This window comes from Wickerhamomyces anomalus, assembly GCF_001661255.1.
Source record: "Wickerhamomyces anomalus NRRL Y-366-8 unplaced genomic scaffold WICANscaffold_3, whole genome shotgun sequence".
NCBI classification, from domain to species: Eukaryota; Fungi; Ascomycota; class Saccharomycetes; order Phaffomycetales; family Wickerhamomycetaceae; genus Hansenula; species Hansenula anomala.
Window position 1 is genome coordinate 1882125 of NW_017567112.1, and position 22852 is coordinate 1904976.

The 22852-nt window shown below is 35.5% G+C and overlaps 9 protein-coding genes across 9 annotated transcripts; 2 read left to right on the top strand and 7 right to left on the bottom strand.

Annotated features, from left to right (window-relative positions):
• Positions 1–2380: 2380 nt before the first annotated feature.
• On the bottom strand, positions 2381–3679 carry CSR1 (Csr1p; the record flags this gene model as incomplete). The annotated part of the gene is made up of 2 exons (XM_019185673.1): positions 2381–3417; positions 3490–3679. 2 exons carry the CDS (start codon positions 3677–3679, stop codon positions 2381–2383), a joined length of 1227 nt encoding a protein of 408 aa, XP_019039570.1.
• Positions 3680–4093: 414 nt separating this feature from the next.
• Positions 4094–5116, bottom strand: VAM7 (Vam7p; the record flags this gene model as incomplete). The annotated part of the gene is made up of 1 exon (XM_019181640.1): positions 4094–5116. The coding sequence occupies one exon, from the start codon at positions 5114–5116 to the stop codon at positions 4094–4096; it is 1023 nt and encodes a 340-aa protein (XP_019039571.1).
• A 227-nt stretch (positions 5117–5343) lies between these two features.
• SKI8 (SKI complex subunit WD repeat protein SKI8) lies at positions 5344–6537 on the top strand (the record flags this gene model as incomplete). Its single annotated transcript, XM_019184814.1, has 2 exons — positions 5344–5346; positions 5401–6537. The coding sequence occupies 2 exons, from the start codon at positions 5344–5346 to the stop codon at positions 6535–6537; spliced, it is 1140 nt and encodes a 379-aa protein (XP_019039572.1).
• A 51-nt stretch (positions 6538–6588) lies between these two features.
• On the bottom strand, positions 6589–8614 carry WICANDRAFT_62927 (uncharacterized protein; the record flags this gene model as incomplete). The annotated part of the gene is made up of 2 exons (XM_019183460.1): positions 6589–8396; positions 8452–8614. The coding sequence occupies 2 exons, from the start codon at positions 8612–8614 to the stop codon at positions 6589–6591; spliced, it is 1971 nt and encodes a 656-aa protein (XP_019039573.1).
• Positions 8615–9721: 1107 nt separating this feature from the next.
• CLG1 (Clg1p) lies at positions 9722–10873 on the top strand (the record flags this gene model as incomplete). Its single annotated transcript, XM_019183461.1, has 1 exon — positions 9722–10873. The coding sequence occupies one exon, from the start codon at positions 9722–9724 to the stop codon at positions 10871–10873; it is 1152 nt and encodes a 383-aa protein (XP_019039574.1).
• A 1141-nt stretch (positions 10874–12014) lies between these two features.
• Positions 12015–16193, bottom strand: WICANDRAFT_84247 (uncharacterized protein; the record flags this gene model as incomplete). Its single annotated transcript, XM_019185675.1, has 1 exon — positions 12015–16193. The coding sequence occupies one exon, from the start codon at positions 16191–16193 to the stop codon at positions 12015–12017; it is 4179 nt and encodes a 1392-aa protein (XP_019039575.1).
• A 972-nt stretch (positions 16194–17165) lies between these two features.
• On the bottom strand, positions 17166–17667 carry WICANDRAFT_92761 (uncharacterized protein). Its single transcript, XM_019186377.1, has one exon. It carries the CDS (start codon positions 17365–17367, stop codon positions 17209–17211), a length of 159 nt encoding a protein of 52 aa, XP_019039576.1. The 5' UTR covers positions 17368–17667; the 3' UTR covers positions 17166–17208.
• Positions 17668–18927: 1260 nt separating this feature from the next.
• KIP3 (tubulin-dependent ATPase KIP3) lies at positions 18928–20718 on the bottom strand (the record flags this gene model as incomplete). Its single annotated transcript, XM_019181744.1, has 1 exon — positions 18928–20718. A coding segment is annotated over one exon (1791 nt), but the record flags the coding sequence as incomplete, so codon positions are not given.
• A 490-nt stretch (positions 20719–21208) lies between these two features.
• SIP2 (Sip2p) lies at positions 21209–22827 on the bottom strand. Its single transcript, XM_019186378.1, has one exon. The coding sequence runs from the start codon at positions 22400–22402 to the stop codon at positions 21260–21262; it is 1143 nt and encodes a 380-aa protein (XP_019039578.1). The 5' UTR covers positions 22403–22827; the 3' UTR covers positions 21209–21259.
• Positions 22828–22852: the final 25 nt, after the last annotated feature.

The window sequence follows — 22852 nt, forward strand, 5'->3', positions numbered from 1 at the left end:
TGCGAAAATAGTAGATCAGCTAAACCAACATAACCAGCTATATCCAATGCTCTTAAAATTTCAATTCTTGTCTCTTCGTAATCTGTTTTCAACCATTTACTTTCTGGATCATGCAACAGTTCTTTAACAGATGCTTGAGTCAAAGGACCAGCGTGACGCATTGAACATTCAGTATCACTATCTTCTAATAGTCTCACAATATTTGCACTTCTTGAAGAAAAAGCCGGTGAATGATTGATATTGAATAATAGAGGGAAACTTGAGTTTCTATCAAAAATTGAAACCTTAGTCATCATGGAGTTTATGAATTCAAATGTCAATCCAAAGGAAGTACCATCAGCTTTTTTAGATATATCAAACGCTTTATTTCTCCACAGTGAATTACATATATCAACAACAAAAGAGTTATGTAACGCTGTGAGTTTTATTGTGTTTTCATTGCTAACAGCTTCCTGCAAGACAAGTTTGGCAAAATTCAAATGCCCACACAATATTGATATAGCTAATGGATCATTCACAAAAAAGCAAATGTATACAAGGCAAGGTGATAACACCACATCTTGGATATTGAGATATTGTTTTGGTATTTTTTGTAAAGTTGAAATGAACCAAAGTGATTGAATAAGCAACCTTCTTTCAAATTTGAATTTGATTAATAAGTCTGGGATTAATGATGTTATTTGGGAGTATGCTTTTAGAATTGTATTGTATAGCTCCTCATATGATAGTGTTTCATGCCTTTCCTCTCTCCAAAACTCCAACTTGCTAGGCCATGACTGGAATAGAAACGCCAGGGATTCCAATAAAGACAAAGTCCAGTCGATGGACTGTTTTTGGACTTGATCTAATAAAAGGCTCAATATCTTTTGAAACTTTTCTTCATTTAATGGATTTAAACTTTTCAAGAAATACCACATATATGCTTGAGCCCGAGGAAAACTTTTGCTGACCATGCGTTCATTTGATAAAAATGAGGCTGATATACTATCAGGGATCTCACTAATCAATGAGGTGTAATTTTTGAGCGAATCCAAAATATTCAACTTTTCATCATCAGCCAAGTCATCAAACTCCTCCAAAACAAAACTTATCCATAATTCAAGTTTGTCAAGATCAACTTTTTCACCTTTCAAAGCTAACGTATAAAAAGAGAACCTTGATTTATCACCCAGGATAGCTGATGGATCAACAGGAATCTTTAGGCTCTCTATTTTCTGACTCAAGTCTGATATTGTGTGGACATTCTCATTTTCAGATAATGTCATGGATAATGAAAAATCTTGAGTGGCAATGTTCTTCTTTCTCTTCTTCAACTTCTGGCTAAATACATCCATATAGTTTAGCTCGTCATTGGTAGACTGTAGGACAGCTCTTTTATCATTGCGTGTGTTGAGGGAAATCAATTCATTCAGATAGTCATAATCAGGGTGTGAAAACACTGTATGTGATATTTTGGGGAAAGTATCAAAGATTTCATCTGGTGCATACTCCTTATATAGAACCAATAACCCAATCAGATGTTCAGAGTTGTCATACTTTGAGTAAAGACCTCTCAGCCTTGAAATTCTTGATGGGTCAACATGCTTTTTCCTTGTTGCTAAGAATAACAAATGTGCAATATGTGGTCTCAAAAATTCAAATTCAAGATAGTTGAACAGTATACCATATAAGCGTTCGATTATATCTGATTCCTCAAGGAACGAGTAAACTGAGATTAGCCACTTTAGCAAATAAACTTGCAGGGTGTTTGATAGTCTTTTGTCTCTATTCTGGGCTGTTTTCACTCCCAAGTTACCACATATACTAATGACGACTTCACTGGGTATAAGATCTTTGGAGTATAAGTATGATTTCAGGATTTTGAGCCTATGTGGTACTCGAAGAGGTGAGTATGGGTTAGAAACTAGTTGGATTAGGTTGGTTATATCAGTTTTGGGGATTCCTTGAGTTTTTATGGGAAGTTGATCAAGTTGTTCAAATATTGCATTGGCACCTTCTAGTGATAGATGTTCTTGAAAGGGTTAGTAACTTGAGATAACTAGTCACACGCTCTGAAGCACATACCATTATTCAGACTCTCTATTAGATCTGTGACTGTTGACATTGGAAACCCACTTCACGTTTGATATTGAAATCCTTTCTAATCCAAATTAATCTGGGTTCTCTGGTTTTTCTTGTTTACGTTTTTTCTATAGTGTGTTCGCGTTGCCATGGCTACCATCGGCTTCTTGATGTTGCCCCTAATCAGACCAACCAACATTACATACAGGTTAATTCTGAAAATTCTATTCACATTAAAAGTATTATACATATTGGAGGTAATGCAAGGCATATTTATCTATAAAAAAAGTTCAATTCATCACTTTGCGTGATTTTTAGCTTAAAGTCCCTTTTGGACATCGATGACACCAATTCTATCGAAAACTGATCTAGCTCTAATATATGGGTCTAATTTGGAATAGTTGATGGATAATTCATGACCAAGCTCAATCTTTTCCTTCAAGTATTTCTTACTATCTTCAACACTTCCAGCCTCTATCCAATTTACTGTAGCTTCAATGAATTTAGTAATGATTTCTTTACGTTCAGCTTTTAATTTGTCTCTTGTTTCAGCATCTTTCATCAATTCATCTTCTTCAGGTTTTGGTTCAATATATTCCATTTCGAATTCATCTTCACCGCCAAGTGATTTTGGAATATAGTCCATTGGTATAAATTTATTCAAATCTTTTGCAGATTTTGTAAATGTAATTTTGGCAGCAACAACAGGATCCAACCAATTTTTAACAATATTCCAGATAGGTGGGAAAATCCATGGTGCTTTATGAATGAATAATTTACCCAATGATTCGGGATAATGAGCCTCAAAAACACCAATCATGAATTTAACAGGTGGATAATCCATATTAGACATTGCGAAATCAGTCAAGTCGAATAAAACAGAACATGAGTCAACAGGTTCTTTCAGTAATAATCTAGCTTCTTCAATGACTAATAAAGTATACTTTTGAACTTCCTCTTCAGTTTGGTCAGAAGCATGGTGTAATCTTGGTCTAATGATAACAATTGGTCTACCTTCATTATCATAACCTCTGAAATATGCTTTTGATAACTTGAATTGTAAATGGAACCCTTCTTCTCCGTTCTCAATACCTCTTCTTTCACCACCAAATAACAAATCTTCAACTTTACTTTCTTTTAATCTCCAATGTAAAGTATGTGCCAACATTGCCAGAGCTTTATCGGAATCCCATTTTCTAGCTCTTAAAAATCTCAGTATTAGATTATCTGGAGAGTCTGTTCTCAACATATTCCAGAAATTACTATAAATATCTTCCGGTTGCAGGTCTTTGAAAGAATCATGAATAACTTTATGGGAATAATTAGCTTCAATTGATTCATTTGATCTAGTTGAAACTATTGAATTTCTTTCAGCTGATTTATTCGATTTATGACCACGACGGAATTTAGCAAATCTTTTCTTCTTACCACCATGCTCTTCGTGTTTTGAAGTTTTCGATGCAATACTTGTTGATGTTGCTGTTCTTTCGGGACCTGAAGGTAAAGTAACTGGAGTCCCCCAAAAAGTTAAAAAATGAGCCCAAACTTCCTTTAATTTCCACTCTTCATCAGCGGTTAGTGTTTGGATACGACCTGGAGGTATACTTTGAGATGTCATCATTAATATTGTTCCCAATTTCCCAGTATAATTATGTCTTGAAGGAAAGTTTTGATTTCGAGAATTGTTTGTTTTTTTTCGCCCAACGCTTTTTTTTTTCAGACTTGAATTTTTTCCGAACGCGTTCCTCTGAACGAGCAAACGACAATAGAGAACGTCAACAAATGGAAGAGGTTTTTTTTCATAAAAAAACATTGATTGGGTATTGATGTGTTTCAAATGATAAAAATAGTTTGGAATGGCTTGTTAATTGTCAACTACTCAAAAGAAAGTGCATAGAAATGTAAATTACTTCTGTTCGCGAAACATTCTCAAGGCAATGCTCAAACTGTACCTCAAATATGATGCCTACGACATCTAAACTACAATGTTTCCTGATTTAATTATGCAAATTAGTGAATATTCATTAGTTGATCATAAGATCTTTCCAATCTTTTTACTGGCGTAATTAAGCTTGGCCGTTGTACGATCCACCTCCGTGTCTAACTCATCAAGTAATTCATTTTGTAATGCCAATTCCTCATTAATAGCTACACCTAGCTCTTTTTGTCTATTGATCACCACACTCAACCTCTCCAATTCTTGATCCTGCTCTTGCATATCATTGCGCTGCATTTGTAACAATTGTTGATTCTCAACACCTCTTGTTCTCTCAGTCTCTTGTGGTTTACCAAGAACTCTTCCTTTGAATAGTTGATTCTTGGACTTACCAACAGGAGTTCTGATATCAACTTTATTAGGATTAGATGAAACATTCGATAATAGCTGCTCCAAATCCTGGTGTTCCCTTTTCAAGGAATGCAATAACTCTCTCCTTCTTTGTGACTCGCCTTCACCAATGGCACTCTGTGAGATAGCAACATCTAGACCTTTTGTAAGCCCATCAAATTTTTGTCTTCCCAATATCAATTTCTTTCTAGCTTCAACAGAGTTTATAAATATTTTGGATCTGGCATCTTGTAGCACATTCTTGGTTTCCCTGACTGTATCAATCCAAGTTGTCAGATCAACAATGGGTTCATCATTATTTGTAGATGATAAGGTCCATGCAGTATCTAGTTTTTCTTTTGTACTTTCATTAACAGTGGAAAATGCACCTGGTGGCAAGTTTAAGAACTCTCTGAAAGGTAAGGAACGTCTCCATTTGATATTTATTTGATCATTAATCACATCTTGTAAAAATTTTTCTAATTGTAGTCTTCTTTCTTCAGCTAACCTTTCGTTATTGATGGTTTTTCTTAAAAATGTCTTTTTGGGGAATTGATAGGGTATTTGATCTGAATATAGCGATTCCAACTCTTCCTTCAATGCTGCAAAATCTGAATATCTCTTTTGTAGTTTATGCGATTTTTTTGCTGTTTTCACCAAGACATGATACACAGTATGACTTCCATCATCGCTAAGTGACGTGTTTGGAATAGTCACTTTAACATCCATTATAATCACCGTTCTTGCTCTTAATCTTCTTGTTATGGTTGTCACATTCCTAATCAAACTCATCCTTTCTGATCATTTCCAATTTTCGCGAAAGTTCTGAGTGCGCCAACCATGTTGATTTTTTTTCTTCGTTTCGCGAATTTGAATCTATCCAATTTTCTAAAACCAAGAGACAAGCTGTATCTTTGGGATTTGAAAAAGGCATAGAAAAGTTGACAGGTGATATAATGGTGAGTGTCATATATCAATTGCACTTGAAGCTCCCTAACTAACTTATTTCTCAGCCAAAACAATACATCTCCACCAATAATGCAGGTGCTGCTCATAAATCAGATATCTATTCAGTCGCCATCTCCAAACCGTATACAATAACAGCTTCAGGTGATGGATACTTGAAATTTTGGTCAAATAATGTTACAGAGACAGATGTTGTTAAAGAGAATGTCAAGGAGCAATTCGTACACAAGACAGGTCTACACCATGTTGCCGTTTTTGAAGATATAGTTGAAACAACAAAAATTGCAATAGTTGCAACTGTTTCATTCAGTGGTGAAATATTTTTCTTCGTGGTTAACAGCTTAGATGGGTCAATTGAACCACTAGAAGTTGATTTAGGTACAAAGAGTAAAGATGCTTATTGGGCCATTCAATGGTCAAAAGATGAAGAAGGTCAAAATCATAAATTTGCAGCAACCCAAGCTACTGGTGCAACCAAGATATGGACTTTCACTATCGAATCAATCAACAAAATCACATTTTCATTACATGGAACAATCGCTGCACAAACTAAAACGTTTGCTACTGCTTTAGATCTTTCATCTTCTAATAATTTATTAGCAACAGGGTTTCAAAATGGGGATGTTGTGTTAACACAAACTGAAACTTCGAAACCTGTATATACTTTCCATAACTTTGGTCTAAAAGGTTCTGCACAAAGCTCTTCAACTATTCGTTCTGTCAAGTTTTCACCATTAGGTACATTGTTAGCAATTGCTAGTGATTCGGGTTCATATGGTACAATTACCTTATATGATACTGTCTATGGTGAGAACGTTGGTTCATTCACTATACCTTCTCATTCATCACAAGTACCAATTGGTGCGTTCGCTCATGATGGTTGGGTTTTTGAAATTGATTTCAATGAAACTGGTGAATTTTTGGCAAGTGCAGGTTATGATGGTAGAATTAGAGTATGGAATATCACAACTCGTGAAAGAGAAGCAACTTTGGCATTAAGTCCTACTGACTTTGACGACGAAGATATTGCAGCTGAGGACGAGAATGCTAGTTCAAGTGCTATTGGTGTGAAGTTTATTAAAAAGGGTACAAGAGGTGGTGCTGGTGGTGATAATAACGACGGATTAGTAGTGATATCATTAGATAGAGGAATACGTTGGTTTAGAGAGGCTGGTGGTATTTAATAAATATCTACTGGGTCAGTGATTTTCTTTTGTACTAAACTTTTATTCTATTCAAGATAATCTTCTAAAACTAGTCATTCCAGGCACACCAAACCCAACAGCGTGTTCAAGCCCTGGTGGAACATTGTAATATATTTCATCATCCTTAGGTTCATTATCATCTGGATTGATCAAGACATTTTGACGTTCTGGTAGGCCAAAGTTTGGGGCAGCATCGTAATGCCCAAATGAGTTTGACTGACTCATAGTTGTGCTGTAGTATCTATCATAATTGTTCAAATTGAAACCATCTTCTCCTTGAGCTCCGGAAGTTATATAAAGTGCACTGGAGTTTGTTTGACCTATTGTAATCATTCGACAAAAATCAATAATTTCTTCTTTTGCCAACTCTTCAAACGCACGGGTCCTTATAACTATTTTCCAATTTTTGGAGCAATAGTTAGCGGCGTTGTGAGCCAATACTTCTTCATTAATCAATCTTGCCCTTGACCATATTTTAATTGCACCTTGTGCAGTGAACCCTTTCAAATATATTTGATTTAAACAAAACTTCCTGAGTTTTGGAACTTCATAAAGATTTGAAAGTATTAATAACCCTGAATATAGTTCCAAAGTCCCCTTGGACAAATCATTTGTATATAAATATTCCATGAGTGCCTTTAACCATTCTATAGGTTCAGGGATGAATAATGTATTTGTCTTTGTTTCTTGCATTCCGCTAGTTATTATTCTTTTGAAATGTGGCCATCTAGCTAGTAAAATTGTTGTATGGACTTTCAAAGGACTTGATTTAACAAATGTATCATTATGGGTCTCTTGGAATGGTGCATCTAATTGAACTTCATTTCTTTCTATAAATTTAGAGTTGAGTGATGGTCTTTCGTTTCCTTCAATACCAATAATCTCAAAATCAGTAAACTCTTCATTTGCCAATAACGATCCAAATTCTGAAGACATGGAATCATCACTATGCTTTCTTTTACGATTTTCTCTTTCCATTATTCCCAAATCTGCAAGATCTAACGATATTATAGTATTGAGATTAAAATCAAATGGTGCATCATCGGAACCATCAACAACTGGATAACCTAGCAAATATAAATTTGATTCATGGATGAATGTATGTTTCCATTTATGACCAAGTAAAGGCTGGAAAGCACCTGAAAGTGCAGCATGCCATCTAAGGTTATTCAAATCATATAAACCAATACAAGGTTCCAAAGGTGTATGAGCTGAGTATAGTGGAATAACAACATCTAATAAAAATGAAGAACTACTTTGTGAACCATTTCTAACAAAAATATGATCTCCATCGATCTTTGGTAAATGATGTATCTTTATGGAACCTGTTATATTTGTTTGAAGATCAAACCATGATATTTCAGTAACATGTGCCATATCTTTTGTTAATCCACCAAGTGCCCAAATCTTACCATCATAATGTGTTATGAAGTGATCAAACCGGCGTATAAACTTTCTTGAACCTTCCCAAACACCAGTCTTCAAATCAAATACTCGTAAGTCATCATATGGATCGTTCATTTCATCTTTGTATAATCCACCAGATACAAACATTTTAGTTTTATCTTCAGAAAGACAAGCTGCATGTCTTGATCTTGTTTCGGGAATAGCAGGACCCTGAGCTTCAATAGATTCCCATACATTCTCTTTAACTTTATATTTCAATAGTTGAGAATGGTTGTAATGTCTATTGTAAGCATCTTCTGGAACACCGCCGTAGATAAGGATGGTATCGTCTCCAATATATAATGCTGAATGTCCTTCTCTATAGACTTGACCACTGGGATGTACTCTCCACTCATTTGATTTGATATCTAAAATGTATACAGCACCGTCCACTTAGAAACAAAATAGTTAGTTAAACATTCGCTAAGATATGGTAATTTCACTCACAGTTATCATCTTCGTCAAACCCACCGAAAAGAAAGAATTCACCATCATCTGTCACAGCTGTTGAAGATTTGATTCTAGATAACGGTTGAATTCCCTTTGTAGTTTGAGGCTTGATTTTCTTCAAGTTGGACTTTCTAGTTCCAGGCGACACCAACTGACTCATTATGAAGAAACCTTTTCAGTTTAACACACCAAAAAGTTGGATCGATTTAGATCTAAAATTCTATTTTTCAAAATCTATCTAGTTTATGTGCCAAAGAATTTAGCTGTCTCATGGTGAAACAATCCATATATATTACCGTAATTATCCAAAATCAGTAATTTTTACCCTCGTATATTCTTTTTCACTATTCCGAGGCCTCGTATCTTAGTCTTACTGCTTTGGGGAGATTACTCAGAAAGAAGAAAAGACAACAGAAAATTTTGCTGGTGCGTGCCACAGCGGGCGAAAACCAGGCTTTGGTTTATAAAAAAAACTTCAACACGTTAACGAACAAGTCACTTTATAACAACACTTCAAACCCACAAAGTTGATTGAATTATAACATATTTGAAATTCTTTGTTTCCATCTTCTTCATCACTGCATAAGAGGGACGTTCTGATTTGTTAGCTCAAAGCCGCCTCGTCTTTTGGAAACTAGATTTTAGATATTTATATCCAATAGTTGCCAGCGTTTAGCAAAGAAAGAAGGCCTGTTTTACTTCGGCTTGTCATCACAACCCGCAATCTTCAAAGAGAGCGGCAAGGAAAGCACAAGTTACTCTTCAAAAAACAGCATCAATTCAAATAAAAGGCTCATTCCATCTCATCTCATTTGCTGGTGATTGACGCTTTTTTTCTGTTATATTGTTGCTACATACATTGTTCTCAAAGAGATCAAATAAGAGTTAAGAGAATTTTAGAAGAAAACACCTTTGTTGGTACTATTTTTTTTCTCACAGAAAAAAACCACTTACAAATATCATTCACATTCTTTTTTTTGATTCATTTTCGTTTGGTTGAAAAGTGTTCCCATCAAGTCAAGTTATTACTAGCTGGTTGAATTCGTCATCAAGACAACAGAAAAAAAGAATTATAAAGAATAGACGAGCTTTTGGCTAAGTTATCGTCAACTCCAAACAAAACAGAAAAAAAAAGAATTATAGAGCAGTTGAGACTATTTTCATAAAATACTATCCTGTTCAAAAAATCATTAAAAGAGAAGCCAATTTTTTGTTGTATTCAGTTATTTTACAAAACATTACCTCTCCCGCTTCATTCAACATAGAGATGTCTGCAATCTACAGTTATCAACCATATCAACCGGTTGATCAACATCGCCATCACTCAGGCGGGTACTATCAACCAACTGTTGCTTCAAATGGTTATTATCAAGGTCAGTACATTCCACAAAATGTCGCTGCTCCAATGTATCATCATCCTCAACCACAAGCTCCAGTTATGCAACATCAAATTTATGCCCAACCACCAGCTATGGCTGCTCCTGCTGTTAATCCTTATATGCAAGGAAATGCTTATGGTTATAACAATACCAATGCATACTATCAAGTTCCTCAACAACAACAATATGCTCAACCTCAACAACAACAGCAACAACAAGAACAACAAGGGGAACACGCGGTCACTGGTGGTGTTTCTTCAGTCTTGGATTATGACTTGAGTGCCATGTCTAAATTTGCAACTTATCTGGCTTTCAGACTGTTTGCTAGATCTGATACTGAAAACACAAAATTTGTTTCATCATTAAAATCAGTTTTGAGTGCTACAAGATTACCATTATCATCATTGATATTAGCTAACTATTACATTTTGCAAAAATATGAATTAGATCCAGCTTCTTTCAATAATAGTGCTGATGAATTGATTTATCAAAATGTTGTTATCTCTTTGGTTTTAGCTAATAAAGCTAATGACGATAATACTTTTATCAATAAATCATGGGCTGCTGCTACTGGTTTGAGTGTCAAATTAATCAATGTTCTGGAAGCTAATTGGTTGAATTTACTTGATTGGAAGTTACATGATGTTCAAATGGAGAAGTATGATGAATTAATGTTACAATTCAACAGATACTCTAAAGGTAATACTACTCCTCAAAGATCTTCAAGATATGTTCGTGATCCAATTTCACCAATCTTGCCTTCATCATCTCAATCTCCAAGAGATAATTCCCCATCAAGATTTAATAATTATTCCTCAACAAATTGGTACAGTGAATACACTGCAACAACTCCAACACCATATTCATATGAGGGTTTCGCTCCATCATCATATGGTCATCAGAAGAGCTATTCATTCAATGAACCTGAGTATTGCTCCAGAACGGGTTCATACCAAAAGATGATGTATTGCACATGTCGTTATTGTTCAACTCCTCCAAGAAGTGTTGATTGGTCATATAATGTTGCAGCTGCTTGTTGAATCAAAAAAGGTTGTGCTACATTCATTAAAGTTGTTTGATTATTTTTTTTTATTTCATCTATTGTTATGATATTACTATACATTTGATTTTCATTGAAAACTAATTGCTAAAATCCAAAAAAAAACGTTTGTTCAATTCAGGGCAAACAACCCATAAAAGTTTATTTTGCTTTCCATTTAAAAAATCATTTAAAAACCTCAAAAAAAAAAATCTTTGTGCTATTTTTATTCTCACGTTCCTTTACTGTGATTAATATGTTTTTCTTTTATTTATCCATGTTGAAGGATGAAACGGCATGGTCTTACAGGTGTTGATTGGTTGTTTTAGTTTTAATTCTTCTGTTAGACATTTGATTTTATTTTGACTGTTTTATTCTTTTTCATTTTTGTGTGATCGTTTTTGTTTTTTTTGCCATTTTTTCCCTTCCCTCTCTTGATCAGTATTATTAATGTGTGCGTGTTATTTTTTTTTGATTACATATAGGTATAAACAATATTATGTGTTGGCTTGAGATTGGGGTCTATCCATCTCAGATTTATGGAAATCAGGTGTAGATTAGTTGAAGGTTTCGAATTCTTGAAAGTGTGCGGTTTTTAATGAGGACTTGTACTAAAAAAATACACGTCTAATACTAAAATGATATACCCTAGCTACAAGGTGTTGATCGACCTCAATTAACGTGAATATGATGATATAGCTCAACGTACTGACCTATGGTATATTATTAAATTCTAGTTGGTTAGACTCATAAATTAGGGTCGATGCTAATTCAAAGCTATGATAAGTCTACCTCTACGCGTTCCATATGATGAAAATGATCACGTGATATAATATTAAATACTTCAATAAACTAGCATAGCATTTCAATACTCGAATTCAAGTCTGAAATAACAGCCAAATAAAAAAAGATACATCATCCCGAAACCAAGATAATTTGTTTGAATAAAAATGGTGAAAGTAAATGGGTACTAAACAATAGGAAAAGGTAGCCAAAAGAAACATATTGGCAACAATCTTTGGTTGAACAAAAACAATTCATAAAACAACATGAATGACAACCCAAAAAATCAGAAGTTTGAAAGTTTCAGGAGTTGATAGAAAGTCAAATATAGAAGAGATGAAAATAAGATGCATCAATCATCAAATAAATAAGATCAAAACAAATGATATCAAACCCAAAAAAATATTACCAGCATTAGATACAGCTTTTGCTTCAAATTCAGAAACTAATGGTGTAGTGCTTGAGTCTTGTAACTTTGAAGGTGATGTGTCTGAAGCAATCTGAAATTTAGTGACTTGAACTGTTGTAGAAGTTAAAGTTTCTCTATCAATTGAAGCATTTGAGGAGCCATACTTATCATTGCTATTGGAAGATTCTGATCCTGAACTAGAAAAGGAAACGGCAACTTGTGATAATGGGATTGAAGATAAAGTATGAGCAATATTAGAGGAACCTGATCCTGAATTGGAAACACCATGATGATCATTTTGAGACCCTGCGATAGAACCTCCAGCAGTATTAGTGTTTGAACCGGAGCTGGAAGACTTATGATCATGATATCCTGAAGCTGAGCTTGAATTTGGGGAGCTAATACCGTCTTGAGAGCTTGAGTTTGAATTACCATTGTTGGCCTTCCCGTCATCTTTATTACTGCTGTTGCTAACATCTGAACCACTTGAACCAGTTGATGTGGAATAAGCTTTTGAGGAACTAAAAACAGTTGTTGAGGCATGATAAGTTTCACCAGCGGAACCCGTTTTAGTAACATCCTTGACAGCACCTGTTTCAATATTACCAGCTGAGTCAGTGCTTGTAATGTAACTCAATATTCCAGATGAAGCCGAAAGTGGTGAACTTATAGCAAAGTTTGTACCGGATGAAGATTTCATAGTAGAATCAGCAGTATCTCTTGATTTATCAGTGCTTGTAGCTATAGATCCATGAGCATTAGTTCCAGTTAAGGGAAACTCATCAGGAATTGATGATGAGGGTAAAATATCAGTACTTGTTGAACCAGGACTATTCAAGGCAGAAGTTTCCAAAGCGTTGGATGATGATGATGATGATGATGGTAAGTTGGTAGATACTGATTCATAAACTGCAGTTGAAGATGAGCTGATAACATTGGTATTCTTAGATGAATGAGCACCAAAGGTAAGACTTGATGCAGTCGAGCTAGTACCTGGCGTTGAAGAGGTTAAGCTGGCAGCACTTGATAAATGAACATCACCGGAAAGAGTAGTTGAGATAGATGTAGCAGAGCTAGATCCTTGAACATGAGTATTGAATGTTGAAGATGAGTTGGTAAATGGGAATGGTGCTGATAAAGTTGATGATGAAGAAACTGAAGCAATATAGGAGACATATGATGTTGATGAGGTGAGGTATTGGTATGAATCTGTGTTACTGGAGAAGGCAGAAGAAGTTGTGGAAGCACCTTCACTAGTAGAACCACTAGATGTGGACGCAGAGGTATCACTTGCTAAACCAACTGACAATTTCGAGGACGATGAAGATGATGAAGCTAATTCTCTTGAAAAGCTGACAAGACAACTGGAAGTCACCATGCTGTTTGATGTACTTGGTAAAGAAGATGAGGAGGATTGGGATGCTGACTCTCTGTATGTTGAAGAAGACACAGTACTTGAATCATGGTTGAGATGACTTGATAATGATCCAATTGATAATATTCTTGAACTTGTGGAAATCAATGAAACAGAAGAAAATGTGGTTGATGATGACATTGAAGAGACGGCAGAGGCTGATCTGGTTAATGAAGAGGATGAACTGACTAACCTAGATGTTGCTGGTGATGAGGATGAGGATAAGGATGAGGATGAGTTAGGCATAGTTGATGAAAGTGAGCTTGAGCTTAGAGTTGAAGCCTTAATGCTTGTGGATCCCGTTGATAATCCCAAAGAAGATGATTGACCCGATGACATTGAGGCTGGAGAAGAAACAAAAGATGATGAAGCTGCTGATGATAAGGAATTGGTTCTAACAAAATCACTTGAGTGGATCGAGATCGACACAGATGTTTTTGCGCTTGATGAAGAAGCAACGAAACTTGATGATGATTTTGTGGAGCTTGATGAGCTTGTGATTCTCACAGTTGAAGAGCTTGAAGTTGGCAACCCAGGAAACGTTGTAGCACCATGACAGGATTGGAAATCTTTGAAAGCATCACAGTCAAATGCAAGTTGAGCTTGGTATAACGGGCAATTGGTCAAAGTAACAAGATCACAAACAGTTTCTCTTAATCCATCCACTAAAGCAGAGCCCAAATTATCGGTGTATAATAAGTAATAAAAATCGTTCCCCGATGAATCAACTTTATGAAAATCAAACGCAACGTATTCTAGCAAGCAATAGTTCAAAGCTGATGTCAAATAAGTAATGAATGGTAATGTAACCTGATACGACACAACAAAAGCACCTTGTTCCAAATTAACTTCACCATCAATTGAAGAAATATCAATCCCAAGTTGACGAACTTTGAAATCATTAGCATCTAAAGGCTTATCAAACTGAAAAAACCAAATGACAGTTAACACACGATTGTGAAAATGGATCCCTGCAACGGTACTTGTAGTTGTTTCACCAGAAATAGCATAAGCAGCTTTATACTTTTTTCCATTTATAGAGCCAGTCTCTGTTTCAAAATCACATTCAGAGGTAAATGTACCTGAGATTCCAACCGATGTAGTGACTGTAGTAATACCAGAAACAACGTCTGGAGTAGTTGAAGCAATAGTGGCTGTTGTTGAGCCAGATGTTACCAAAATACTTGATGCTTCGGAAGTGGAGTCACCATGTGCCACAGGGGATCCACTAGAAATTGCCAACGTATTGCTTGATGTGACTTGATCAATTTGTGATGTAGCAGACGAAGCCGGTGAGCCTAGGGTAATAGTGGTGACAGCATCACACTTATCAAATCTCTTAAAAGCATCACAGTCAAAAGCCAATTGGGATTGATATAAAGGACAATATGTTTCAGTGAAAACATCACAAATAGTTTCTCTCAATCCATCAACCAATGCAGAGCCTAAATTATCAGTGTACAGCAAATAAAAGAAATCATTACCAGCAGAGTCAACTTTGTGGAAATCAAAAGCAACATATTCAAACAAACAATAGTTAATTGCAGTAGCTAGATAAGTGATCAACGGAATCTTGACTTCATATGAAACAACAAATGCACCTTGTTCCAAATTAACTGTGCCACTAATGGCGGAAATATCAAATCCTAATTGGCGAACTCTGAATGATTTAGCATCAATTGATTTATCAAACTCAAAGAACCATGTAACTGTTAAAATACGATTATGGAATGGAAGACCAGCAACAATCTCAGTTTCTGTTTTTCCAGAAATTTCATAAGCAGCTTTGTAGTGTTTACCGTTGATAGAACCAGTTTGAGCACTGTATTTACATTGAGAGGTGTATGTCTCCTCAGCAAATAGTGATGTAGTGACAGTGGTGATACCAGAAACGACGGATGGAGTTGTAGCTAATGGCTTCGCTGGAAGAGCTGTTGTGACATCTTTGGCGACTGATCTTGATGATATGGTGGTGGTATGTGAGGTGACAGAGGCAGTTGGTAGTTTCTTAGTTGATGAGACACCAGAAGGTTGAATAGTTCTAGTGGTATGGCCATCACATCTAGTGAGCTTTTTAAATGCTTCACAATCAAATGGTAGCTGAGCTTGATAAATAGGACAATTTGTAGCAGTAAAAATATCACAAACAGCGCCTCTTAGACCGTCAACTAATGCAGAGCCCAAGTTATCGGTGTATAGCAAGTAAAAGAAGTCATTTCCAGCAGAGTCAACTTTGTGGAAATCAAAAGCAACATATTCAAACAAGCAGTAATCAATAGCAGAGGTTAAATAGGTAATAAACGGCAAAGTTACTTGATAAGTAACAAGGAACGAGCCTTCTTCCAAATTAACATAACCATCGATTGAGCTGATATCAACACCTAATTGACGAACTTTGAAATCATTAGCATCCAATGGCTCATCAAAAGTGAAAAGCCAAGTAACCGTAAGTTCACGATTTCTGAATGGAATAGCAGCAACCACACTAGTGGTAGTTTCACCAGAAATTTCATAAGCAGCTTTGAAACGTTTCCCATTGATGCTACCAGAATGAGTAGCAAAAGCACATTCTGAGGTTAAGGTTGTAGAAAGACCCAGGCCAGTTGTAACAGTAGTGATTCCTGAGACGACTTCTGGAGTCGATTCACGCTGAATGTAATGACAATATGCAAACGACCAAATAAAGGTAGCATACAACAAATTTAACAATTTCATGATCCTCTATTGATTGGAGATTGATTATGGAAAGTCCATATTTGTTAACCTTATATTTTCATGAATTTTGAACCCTTTTATAATAGAAACTGTTCAAGGTAAACAACTTCGTGTTTCTTTCAAGGGCCTCCTTGAATAAAAAGAATGTTTCAATAACAGCTCCTGAAATAAAGCGCTCAATACTGCATCAGATTGGCTGGTCTTTACCATAGTCCGTGAACACTTAACTTTTCAAGCATTGAATGAATTCACCTTGACGCTGAAGAAAGATATCTGCTCTCTGCTCTCTTTATGGAGTTACTGCTACCAAAACAGAACAACACACATTGTCTCAAACACAAATGTACGAAATCCCACCTAATATATGAGTTTTGGTATTTGAAATGAAATGTAGCTTACTCTTGGTTGATAAATTGATAGTATTGAATTTCACTGACTATCATTAACAGTGCTAAGGACCAAAACTTCCATGAATATTACCAAATGACAGACAATTAGGAGAGTGATCAGTACCTGAAATAGACAAATAAACCGGGTTGAACTGGATTGAACTAAATATATTAAGTTGGATCATCACAGCAAAGTGTTTGGCTCATGGGTTCAAAAACACGGTACTTCAAGCTAAGACAACCATTTTCCATGAGCGCCACTATGCGTCTCTTCTCAACTCTTGGGCTCATCCAATTATGAACTCCACTAGCGCAGTCTTTTAAGAACTCATAAGCAGATCTCAGATCTCAGTTCACATACACTGGATAGCTTTGATAGAGGTATCTCAATGGCCACGGTACCTTTGGGGGCTTGTGTAAATAGCATTCAAGTTTGGCTTTGTGACGTTAATTTTTTCCTTAAAAAAGCGTTTTGATTACCTAATATTCACGTCGCGACTCCTTGTATAACCTGCTTTTTAACTTTTCAACGGTTGAAAATTTTGATGCAGCTTGGAGTTTTATACCATCGCTTACAATTTTACGGGAAGTTTAGAAATGCGCGTGCGGGAGAGTGTTCGAGAATGTCAGTGTTCAGTGGTAATTGTTACAGATTTTGGAAGCTGAGAACTCCAGGAGTGATCATCGATGCTTTGTTCCTTTTCGAAATCAAAATCAAAAGTTGTGATTAGCAAACATCTCTTACAAAATGTATGGGTTGTAACAATAGTCAATATCCATCGCATTCAAAGACCGATCCTACAATCATACGCTATGGCAATCTCTTGATTTCGAGCTTTAGCCGTTAGATTGGGTTGATTGATCATCGATCTTTAATCTCGTATGATTAAGAGAAACAAACGCGTACGTAGACTTCTGATTCGCTCAATTGAATCTATACCACTTCTACAATTGTAGTGTGATGCGATCCAAAAGGGTTACTGCCAAATTCCAATCCTGGAAAGTTGATGAACAGTTGGGTATGAAGTTTGAACATTGAAAAATTCCTTCAAGCTTGGATATGAACGTTGGTTTTTTGGTCTGTCTCGTACGCATTAAAGTATAGTGCCTCGCAAAGGCCATGCATGATCTAAAACGAAATAAGCGAACTAAAGTTTAAATCGCAGAAGTTGTAACCTGTACGTTGGGCGCATATAACAGGAGGACATTCATTGATTGTAAGCTGCTGCAACCGTTGGAGTTGTATCCTTGTAGGCATCAATAGGTACTAAAATTACTTGATTTCATTACATTCTCTGGGGGAAGGTATTACAGTTGAGCTTATGAGCTAATTCTCGAAGCTCAATCATCAATCAAACAATAACAAGTTGATAGCAATTATGATTTTGTTAAACATTATATTATATAGCTGTATCGATTCAAGACCATGATTCAGATTGGGCTTCACTGTACAGCTTATTGCTCAGCGACGTATAGGTGTTTGTTCATAGTCCGTCAATTGAGCTGGAGAAATACATACACTAGTTAAAAATTTGTCATTAGATTCATTAAATTTACAAACGTACTGTTTAATCATGTACCCACTATTCTTGCATTTCACTAGTATCATTCGATAAAATTTCATTCAACCTTATAGGTGCACCCAATCCACTCAATGCATTAGCGTCCTGTGGTGTATTTGAATTATTGTTATTGGAGTTGACAAGATGGAAAGTCTTTCTTGATGCACTTGTTAAGCTTGGTTGTAACGTTCTTGAAGTTAGGGATTTTCTTTTTTTGGTTGAAGAAAAAACATGTTCCAACTCTGAAAAGCTTTGATCCAACATATCTTCATTTGTTGAGTTCAGTGAACGCATTTCTAATTTATCTGTATCCTTAGCTAGATCATCCATACTAACATCAGAGTCATTATTTGAGTTTTCATCATTTTCATCAGGAACATCCCATCTGACTTTTTTCACAGCCTTTGGTTTATTAATGGATGCACGTAGAGGAGATGAAGTATTTTTAGTGATTTTGGAAACTTGAGAAATTTTCCCAGCTGGTGAAAGTTTGAAAGGTGATGATGTTTTGGGTCTTGCAATTTGTCTTATTGGTGAAGTGGGTATATGAATTTCAGATGTAATCTCATACTGGAGTTGTGTTGCAAATTTTTCAAACTTAGAATCAATATTCATGATTTCATTGAGTGATTGGTCAAAATTCTGATAAAATTCCTTCAAAATTAATTGAATCTCACCTTTAATTGTTTCATGCTCATTAGGGTTTTCCTTCAACTTACTCAATTGATTGATTGTACTGAACAACGTGGAGCTGATATATTTCAAGTTGGTCAAGAAATTATCAGAAGATAAAATTCTATCAAAAGCCATTGATGCATTATATAGAATGGTTCTTTCAACAGAGTCTTTCATAAGAGTCAATGTGGTATCCAATGTTATCTTATCATAATTTGACCAAGCTTCTAATTCACCAAGCTTCCTTATACCACTATTAGCAGATCCTGACAGTATGATATCCAATTCACTTTCCTCATCATATAACTGCTCCAATTCCTCAATTTTTGTGCTCAATTTACCCACCAGATTTTCAATAGCTTGATATCCATTTTCAAATTCAGATATTGGATCCTCTAATGATTGAATATTTTTCAAATATTTTTGTAATTCCCCACGTTGCAGTATTAGTAACTTTCTTTTGCACAATATAGATGACTTCTTCAGTTTTAAGTGTTGAAATTTTTTAGAATTCAAATTTTGCTTCAAGGTATCAAGAAACTCAAGCATTCCAATCTGTACCCTTTCTTTCTTGGCCTTGTACCTTTCAACAGCTTGTCCAACAACAACACTTTCTCTATTTCTAAGTTCTTCAATCTCTTGCTTTTGTTCAGTTATCATTTTCAAATAAGAACCAACATGCCTATTCAAAGAATGTTGGTTTCTTGAAACCTTTGTCTTGATTTCTTTAGCTCTATCAGCATACTTCAATGTATTCAATGTTTCATCATAATGGTGACTTGAAGGACTAATACAAACAATCATCACTGTTTTACAATTACCACCTAATGAAAACTTCAACAATCTAGTCAATTTTGAGTCTCTATATGGTATGTGATTTCTTCTTCTAGCGTCACATAATGCGTTGATACAGTTACCCAAAGCGAGTAATGATTTGTTAATGTTCGCACCTTCGTGTAAACGTTCACCCCTATTCTTTGTAGCAGCAGCTCTTTCACTACCAGCAAGATCAATAATTGATAAAGTTGCAAAAGTATGATCTTCCTTAACATCAGCAGTTCTATTCTTCTGTGTAACGTTGATTTGTAAAACAGCATGAGATCTTGAAGATGTTGCATTGGCTTCAGTTGGAGAGCTGGTTCTATTTCTATTCCCAATGATAATCATATCCATGACATCTTCGACTGATTGAGGTTTATGACTTGTAAGATTCCCAACGTTTATCCTCTTACTGGCATCCTCTCTTAATGTTAACAGCTTACCGCCATTATCAGGTTGCATCAAATCTCTAATAGTTTCATTATAAATTTCCAGGTATGAAAGTGAAACATCAATCAGTTTGGTATCTTTCAAATCATCAATTCTTTCAAATAATTCCTTCATAGTTAAGAAAATGATACCTGGTTCTTCTAATGTCCCACTAATTGTATGAGTTTTACCACACCCCGTAGCACCATATGCAAACACTGTACCATTGAACCCATCTAAAACACTATCCAATAGAGGTCTAGTTGTATTATAATAAACATCTTCTTGTGAGGTTCCTTCATCAAACAATTTATCAAATACAAAACGATGTTCTCTAAATCTTGTTGTTCTTTTCCCATGATTTGAGACATTTTTTGATAAATTTGCTAGTGGACTATTTTCAGGTGGATCGAAAATTAACATTCTATCATCAACGACATCAACGATTTTCCTTAGTCCCTTTGGAGCATATCTTTTTGGTCTATATTTGTTTTCCTTTTCAGCATTATCATTAAAAGTTAGCGCACCATCTCCCAAAAATACTTGTTCTTCTTTATTTACCACTAGATGTGCTGATTCTGATTGTGTAAATGGTCTCACTCTAACAGCTACCGTCACTGAAGATTCTCTAGAAGCTGAAGGATAGCTCATACCTCTTGAAATTGTGGACCTAAGTGGATGAGCTTGTTCTTGTTTACCTTTCCAACTTTTTGTGTCTGGATTTCCTTTCAAAACAAAACAAGAACACCTTTTGTGGTATGTATAGTGTAATTTTTATAAATCAGATGCAAGATTGAATGAAATATGTTTCTTCTTTGGTGTACTTGGCAGCTTTTGGTCTCCAATTGTCAGGTTTGTTTTCCTCTTTTGTTTGTACAACCAAAACTTGATAGATCTCATTGATCTCTTTTTTTTTTCCATAACCAACTGAAATCAAAACAAAACATATAAAATTACGTAATCAATGCGCGAAAAACCTGTCACCACAGTAACCGAGGCAAATTTGTACTTTAGAATACAAATTATTTCTACGAACCTGTACAAAAAACACTTTCTTTGATCATGACATTAAAATTAAAAGATAGACAGCTTATTGCCTAAATACCTGAAATCATTCTTTTTTTTTGAAACTTTTTTATATCTTTGTTGTAGTTTTTATTTTCTCTAACTTTTCCTTGTTTCCTGCTCACTATCATTGCAATGGAGCATATAAAACTTGTGTAGCATATTTCCTTTTATATCTAACGACAGAAGCAACAGCTAAAGTGTTGTGTTTGATACTGGTGGTTGCCAAATGGTTCAAAACAACATGATTTGGAATTGGTAAAGCACCACTTGAATTACTTTTATCAGTTGTTGAAAAATTGTTCAAAATGACACTTTCTAAATGAGGTGGTAATTGTGGAGGGGTTAACCAAGATTGATTTTGATTATTTTGAGCATTGTTATCTAATGTCAGGTAATATTGTTCCATAACTGATGGATCTGTAAAGATTGCAGGAATATCTTTTATATAATTCAAATTTGGTTTTGATGATTGTTCTTCATGAAATCTTGAATAACCGTTACCCATATCATCATCATCATTTGTCAATCCTAGATTGGAATCCCTACGGTCTTCGTCTGAAGGTTTTCCAACTTTTTGTTCACCATGCTCTTGACCTTGTGATTGATCTTGAGTGTATTCATTTTGTTGAGAATCATCTTGGCCCATTTGAACATCAGGTTGTTGGATTTCAATATAATTGACAAAATTACCCATTTGATCAGTGGCTGTTGGGAGATAATCAGAAAATCGTAGTTCATTATCAACAATAAATCTAAAACGATGTGTACCAACTGGTAGCTTCAATTTAATTGAAAATTTCTCATCAGTTTCTTTAGTCAGCTTAATCATCTTTCTCCAACCAGTGAATGAACCTGTGATAAATACATTTTCACCGCCTTGCACCCATACTATTTCAAAAGGAATTGTATTGTTATTATGTTGAGAATCTTGGGAATTGTTATGATCTTCTAGTTTTGAAATTGATTCTTCATTATTTATATCAAGATTAGCGCTCTTAGTTTTTAATTTTTCAAACTCTGGATCATCAGTCAATATCATTGTTGATCTCCTTCTTGGAGTTGGTTGATGTTCTGGTTCAGCTTGTTCTTGTTCTTGTTCAGGATTTAATTCAGAATCAATATTCATTGCAGAAGGTTGCGAGTTCAGGTTAACATTAGAGGCGCCAGAATCACTCATAGTGACATCTTGATTTGATTGACTATTTTCATTATGTTGTGTAATAGGGTTTTCATCCTCACGATTGTAATCTGAACTGTTGTGACCCATAATTGTGGTGGAGTTTATTGGTTTTGTGTACCTATCTCTAGTGGATGGATTTAAAAGTGGATGAACTTTTGATGGCGAGCTTTCGAAATCTTCTTGATTCACCAAGCCTTTTTTGTTGTTTAATGATTTGTTTTTTCCTTGCTGATGGCCGTGGCTTGTATCGGAAGTGTAGTTATTAATACGTTCTGGAGATTGCAAATGTTCCTGACCGATAAAGCGAGAGTTATCTTGAGAGGCAGCGTTTCCCATCTATATTCAGGGAGTAGCGTTTGGTTGGTAATATGGAGACAAGCCCTATCTGTGATTTCTGGATGTTGAAGTTGATGGTTTTGTAAAACGCTGTGTGTCAACAATCGGCCAGTCAATCAAAAGCTCCTTTCAAGTTTCCAAACGTTCGTCGTTGGGAAGAAGAAAAAATAGAAAGGCGTGACCGCGTGGAAATGGCAGACT